The 7,429-nt window shown below is 24.4% G+C and overlaps 1 protein-coding gene across 1 annotated transcript in view; it reads right to left on the reverse strand.

The window, feature by feature from the left end:
• The window catches only part of LOC111618151 (gamma-aminobutyric acid receptor alpha-like), a 13,575-nt gene extending 6,507 nt beyond the window's left edge, over window positions 1–7,068 (reverse strand). The window contains exon 1 of the mRNA XM_023359647.1: window positions 6,956–7,068. Coding sequence (XP_023215415.1) covers window positions 6,956–7,005 — 50 coding nt within the window. The 5' untranslated portion in view covers window positions 7,006–7,068. The remainder of the gene's footprint in view (window positions 1–6,955) is intronic.
• Window positions 7,069–7,429: the final 361 nt, after the last annotated feature.

The following is a 7,429-nucleotide window of genomic DNA, read 5'->3' on the forward strand; positions in this document are numbered from 1 at the left end:
TTTTTTTTTTTTTTTTTGTATTTTGAGGTGCTTTAGTTCTGTCATTAAAATCAGTTGTTGGAAAGTTGAACGTGACATATTGATCAGTGAAAAAATATATATAAAATATAGATTGATGGATATTTGTTATTCTTCTTTGCAAATTTATTTTATAAGGAGGGAAATAGATAAAATATATTTATAAATTTTCAAGGAGGTGAATCGTTATGTTTATTTGTAAGGAGAGGAATATAGTCTTTTCTTGCTCTTCCTGCTTATATCTTTGATCCTATCTCTTATCTATGCTCCTCCTGCTTATGTCTATCATCGTATTTCTTACTTATCCTCTTCCTATTTATCTCTATTTTTAAAAATATAAAATAAATATTTTGAAAATAATCAGAAAGTTTAAGGATGATTTACTAATTTGTAAACAGGAGAATAAGGAGCATAAAAAGAAGTAGAGCAATTTAAAGAGTAATTGGCAAAAATAAATTTATAAAGCATAAAATAAAGATTTTTATAAGAAAGAAAAGAATGAAAAATATTTTAAAACGAACGAATAAAGAATGTAAGTAGTAGCATGATAAGAGAAGTGATAAGGAGGAAGAGAAGGAGGAGAATCATCCTTCTTCTCCTCCTCTTCCTAAGAAGAATATACAAAGATAGTTTTAAGGATAACCTTTAAATAAATTTATAAGTAAAGGAATAAAGAATAGAACAGGAAATAAAATAATTTAGGCATTAAAATTAATAAATAAAACGTTCCAATAGCGAATAATTAAAACGTCTTAATTCATCTTAAACTCTTCCACCTAATTTTTTTAGGCATTAAAATTAATAAATAAAACGTTCCAATAGCGAATAATTAAAACGTCTTAATTCATCTTAAACTCTTCCATATACTTTTTTTAAAAATTAACTTACTGTTTTTTAGCCTGTCTATTTTTGATTTAGTTGAAACTTTACACATGTATTCCAGGTGACCATACATTTAATTTTTTTAGAATTTGCAAACAATTTTAGCAAATTATTACCGAAACCTTACGATTATATTTAGAAATACTCTTAGTTACATTTTCTAACAATTTTTCTGGGATTCCCATGAGAGTCCCATACTTTTATTTTTAGTCTTGTAATACCAAGAATACTTTGAAAGTTAAAGAAAATTTATNAATTTTTATAGCTATAAAATAAAATGAATCTCTTGTAATTCATTTTAAAATGAATTGAAGTTGTTTATTATTATTATTTTTACATGTCTAGTCTAGATTTTAGTGGTTTCTTCCCCTGTAAATAATACTTCCCCTGATAACAATCGAGTCATTCCGATTATCTACTGTATCTAACTCCGAAGAACAGACAAACAGACGAACGCAAGTGGAAATTTATAGGTCTGCAATATGAAAATTGCAGCCCAATTAGGAAAATGACAGCTGACCTAGTTAAAAATTCTCACGAAAGAAGCCTCTGCTTTCTTTATAAAGGTATTACTAGCTTCGTGACGATTACTTAGTATTGAACCATAAAAAATTTTCTATAATTTAATAGAAATACAAATTTTCTATAATTTTTTATTGATCTTCTTTATACAAAATTTAATAACTTAAATATAAGTGATGCCGAGTTGAATAACAATTCCATTAATTCTTTGAAAAATCTAAATCTATAGTAGTAACCAATTGGAAGTTTAGTTAGGAAGAAACATAGATGATACAATTAGTGACAAATATATAATAGAATCGACACTAACCCAGAAACATTCAGGACAATGGTAACGTAATGTCCTCCCAGAAGTTTGTGTATTAATCAGGAAAGAACTAGAAAGCATAAATTCAGAAATCCATTATTATCAGGAATTTCAATTGGAAGTGTTTGATAAAATGAAATCTTTTCCGGAAATTTCAAAAGATTACGTGAAGGGTGTGGATCTATCTTCAACTAGAAAGATCCATGAAAGAATTTAGTGACTTACAACGAGAAAGTATATGGAAGTTACTCGTATTTAAGAAATCATGGAATGGCTGTTTGCTATAGAGTAAAACAAAAGAAAACTAAAGCTCTTTTATAATTTAGGGGAAAAAACAATAGAAGATAACTTTAAAGATTAAAAGAAGTAAAAAAATGTATTTTAATTTACTAAGCGCTAAGAAAAGAGCTTTGATTTTCTCTAGAATTCTTCAGAAGAACAATTTTTTCTGGTCAACCATTCATCATTTTCGAAAGAAATCCATAACTGATAAGGTTTATATTGACTTCGAATCTTTCTGTAATCGATTTTCTACAATTTCAATCCCATTTTCTATTGAAGAACTAAAGAATTTAAACAATAACTATCTAGATTCTATACTCAATTTAGAATTAAATGAACAGAATGAGACTTAACTCGTTACCCTGTAAGGTTTGATTCCTGTAAAATTCCTAAAGTTGGAATTATACAGGAATCAAACTTTAATAGAAGTTGCTACCTCTATTAGGGGAGCAAATCTTGCTTTTAACATATTTAATTCATTCTATTTAAATTTTAATTTATTTAATTCATATTAGGAAACTTATTCAGAAAGATTCTGGAAGAAGATTTTCAGTTTCAATTTCGAAATTATTTTGTACTGTACATACAAAATAACGAAATATTTTCTGAATTAACACTTTCTCGACGTATCCCTGGAATGATTCTTTATCTCTTTATCCATTTAATTTTTATATGCTGGACATTGATCAAATATTTTAAAAAGAATCAGAAGGATTCAAAGTTTAGACAAAGACGTATCATTATGTACTGTACTGTATAGTACAGTTACACTATGCAGATGAGCTAGTTCTTGCTACATTTTGTTGGGGAAAAAAGAACTAAGATGTTGAACCAAGAAGAATCAAAAAGTCGAACCAAGATGAAGAAGAACCAAGGAGTTGAATCAAGAACCAAGACTAAATTCCGATATCAAAGACTATATAAAGAACTAAGACTCTATAGAATTTTGTACAGAAGATTCCATAGGAATAACACTAAAATAGTAGGAAAAGAGGAAAATATTTATTTGGATGGACAACTTTTTAATGTTGGTAAATGAAATTAACTATTTAAGAGTGATATTTTCTTGGAACTACTACGTAAATAAACTAAATGCTAAAGTTAAACTCTTAGTAAATAATTTAATATGCATATGTTTCTTACTAAAATTTCTAATATAAATCTACACACGAAGTTGTATAATTATTTAATAAATTCCTTAATATACTTGTATTATGCCATTTCTATTTGGAGCTTTAACTTCTGTTATTTCGAATGTTTTCATATAATTTCTTATGTCAGATTGTTTTGTGTCAAAAAACAGTTTCATTCGGTGTAAGAGAAATAAATATTAAGCTTTTCCTTTTTATTTAAATAAATTAATTAAATTTTACTATAGACTGAAATATAATAATGATGGAAATATAAAGTTTCTCGATGAATCATGCTAAAACAATGTGATAAAGTGACAAAAGATAAAAATCTTTCGGCATTTCATATAAATTACTTGGAAATTTGAATATACCTTATTGAGGCCTTGTCTCCATCTATAAACGAACAAAATTCCTTATCTCAATCTCTCATCCATGGTATCAAATTATCTTAAAAATTCCTTCAAGATCCAAATAGATATCAATGAATATGAATGCTGTTAATACAATTAAAATTAAATAAATTCTCACTACTACTTATGAACAATGTTTATATTGATTTTTGGTGCAATTCAAACCAATTCTCTGTCTGTAATACACCTATAAATTTCCACTGTCGTCCATATATCTGTCCTTCCTTAATTTCGAGAATGGTGTAAGATAAATGAAATTCGAGAGCAGATATGAAAAGCGTAGGGTTAGGAGGTCCTGATTAATTATATCCAAACTACCGGGCTAAAACGAAAGTCACGTGATTTTAATTCAAAAACTACTCCTAAATGCAATTACATAGATGACCAGCATCACTCTATTGATATCAGGAAAAGTATGATTTACAGGGGCAAAACATTACTAATTTGAGATGGAGAACATATATTTTAAATTAAATAAATTAAAAATATAATTAAAAATTGCAGGTCGTTATTTTGAATATGTAGCAATAATTTCTGCTCGTTTCTCGTCTAAAACACTGTAAAAAATTGTTAAGGTGCGTCAATAGAATTGAACCTAGCTCAAGAATACCGATTGAAATTGAATAAGTTGTCAAAATTTCAAAGGAATAGACTTAAATGACATTTTCAAACATATTGTTAAAGAACAAATCAGAAATAAGAAGTAGAAAATCATTATTCATGTATTGAAAATGGCTACTTTTCGTCAGTAAAAACAATTTATGTAACTAGTAAATTCCCCATGTAACAGGAATTTAACCATATTACTAACAAACAATTTGATTGATTGATTATTTAATATAATTTGATTGATCAATCAAATCAAACAAAACTTCATTGATTAAGCTATATATGAAATTTTCTATTTATGATATACATTACTTAAATATTTTATATAAATTTTTCTATAAAGTATTGAAAGTTTACAAGTAAATTTAATATATATTTCTTTTATTTATGGGTTTTTATTTTAAATTATTATACAGTTAAAATTTTAAAGTTCGCAGCGATATGACAATAAATATCTTCATGTTCATGAAACGTTTATATCTTTCATTCAATTTTAACTCTTTTATATTAATAAATTAAAGTTTATTTAGTATAAAAATTTGTTTTTTGGAAAGTTCATTTATTATATAATAATTCTAATTATAGAGTTAAAATTGGTTTTCTACGTGAGAATCATTTACGTTAAATCCTTTAAAAAATAAAAGAATTTTATGACTAAAAAATTCTATAAGAAATGTTATTTAAAAAATATTCAAAAAATTAATTTCCTTTTCAATGAATTTATATCTTTCCAAATTAAATCATTGAAGCATACATACGAATATTTGATTCTTAATTTATATTATTTGAATTAATAGAATGTAGCTTATTAATGTTAAAATAATGTTTTTAAATATTATAAATTATCTAGAACGGGGATTAAGTAACATCTTTTTAATTTATAATCAAAATTAAACGTCATAAAATATCGATTAATTAATGGAATCAAAATAGTTTTAGCTACTTTAAATCATTGTTTATTATTTCAAAGGTTATTTATTATAATAATTCAGTTTTTTAATATTATTAAAGTTAACTTTATTAATAACTAAGTAGTTAATTAATAATTAAGTTAAATAATTAAGTTTATTAATAATACTTTTTAATATTTTTGTGTCAACTTTATAGTTAAAATCAATTTAAAAAATTATAGTTTTTTAACTTAATTTAAAATTTCGTTTATTTATTTATTTATAATAATAATTTAAATTATAATAACACCAAAAAAAGTCTTTTAAAATTAATAATTTGTAATAAGTTACATATAATATAATAATTTTTATCTGTATGGTCAAAATTACACTAAAATTTGTAGTTTTTCTTGAATTAAAACAGTTAAAAAATAATTAAAAATATAAAATTCCTTTAAAAAATCTATACTTTTTAAAATGTTTTATACATAAAGGAATATGTTATAGTGCTTATTTCTGTCAACTTTAAGGTTAAACTACGTAAGAAATGGCAGGTTTTTTTTTAATTAAAAATAATTCAGAAAATAAAACATATCTATCATTATTATAAAAAGAAAATTTCAAAGTATTTCTAGTAACTTTCAATAATTAATTTCATTTTTTTTTCACTACACAAAATTGTAAAAGATAACAAGTTATAATGAAAACAAAGCTAGTCCTTTCCAGCATATGGCAATGACAGATTCGTTTTCTCCATTCTGATGAGCTTATTTCCTCTTTTTTTTATATCATTTTAGAAAAAAATTTGAATAAATTGAACAATAATATTCATATAAAATACGTATATAATATATGTTTTTTTTGTAGTTACAACTACTAAATTATTTTCTCCATTTTATATTTATAAAAAATAAAAATAATAATAATAATAATAATAAGAATCATATTGAAAAATTGAATGCGTGTAGAAAATTCCAGCAACTTGTTGGGATTAAAGGAAGAAAATATCGATCCAACATGTGTTAATCTAATGATGATGTTCACAACCCGATCCATGTTTGATTAAATAACGTAAAGCAAATAAATAATCATTCTTCATTTCTGTTAAATCTTTGATTTGAAATTTGTTACCAATGAAATTTAATACTATTTATCAGATTTTTCTATTAAATGTATTTCCAAAAGATGATTGAAAGTATGGAAGTTTATATTTGAATTACAACTTCTTAAAAACGAAAAAAAGAAAGAAAAAAAAACGTGTATTTACATACGAGAAAATTGCAAAAATTATAAATTTCTACTAATATTTAACCTTTAAGTAAATAAAATATTAAAAATTTCATGAAATTTTCTTCATAAATTTACGCTAATTTTACATAAAATTCTCAAATTATATCTCCTTGTAACTATGTTTAAACAGTTATTTTCACGTGTTAAGAACACTGTAACTGTATAAATATAATTTATAAAATGAGTTTTATTTATAAAAACTATAAAAATATAGATTTTAATGTCATTTAAGTTTTAAATTAAAAGAAAAAAATTGTATAATCTCTTCTTTACTTATACATGAAAAACTTAAATTAACACTCCATAAATACTTATTTTAATGAGAATATAAAGTTAGAAACTTTATATTTATACGAAAATAACTTCCTGAACTTTATTTAAGGTCGAGACTTTTATAATACCGGCAACTAAATATTTAATAAAAACATTAACATTTAAATGAAGTAAATGTTATAAATTATTTTTTTTTCTTTTTAAAAAATCAAAATCTCTGTAGCATAATAATCAAAAATAAAGCTTTATTTATGTTTTAAAAAAACATATATTTATTTTTAATTTATAAGAAAGAAAAAAGAGAAGATAAAGGAAAAAATGTTATAAAAATATACTCACGTGGGAAATATAAAGATTAGAAAAAATAATATTGAAGATATACAAGTCATATTTCCAATAGGAACGACAGAAAAATATCTGAAAGATAAATAATATAAACATTTGTAGTTGGTATGAAGTCACAAGTTGAAGTGACAGTTGTGCCCATCGGACAGTATCTCAGTTAAAATGAATTCTAGAATAACTACTACACGTGGTGGTAGGTTTGTAGATAGAGCATGCTCCATGCTGGCAGGCAGAAGAGTGTGTTATTCGATAGGATGATGATAACGCGATGTACCATTATGTAATTGAAGTGTAATGTAATGAAATGCTGTCAGCCCTGTTAAAGTGAATTTAAAAGTTACTTAGTTGTGTTTACATAACCTGTTTTCATGTCAAACACTAAGTTTTCATTTCGAAAAATATTGTCACGACATATATATATATATATATATATATTTTAATGAACCATCGTCGTCCCCGTACGCTGCC

This window comes from Centruroides sculpturatus, unplaced genomic scaffold (genome assembly GCF_000671375.1).
Source record: "Centruroides sculpturatus isolate CEXI.00-Female unplaced genomic scaffold, Cexi_2.0 scaffold145, whole genome shotgun sequence".
Lineage (NCBI taxonomy): Eukaryota > Metazoa > Arthropoda > Arachnida > Scorpiones > Buthidae > Centruroides > Centruroides sculpturatus.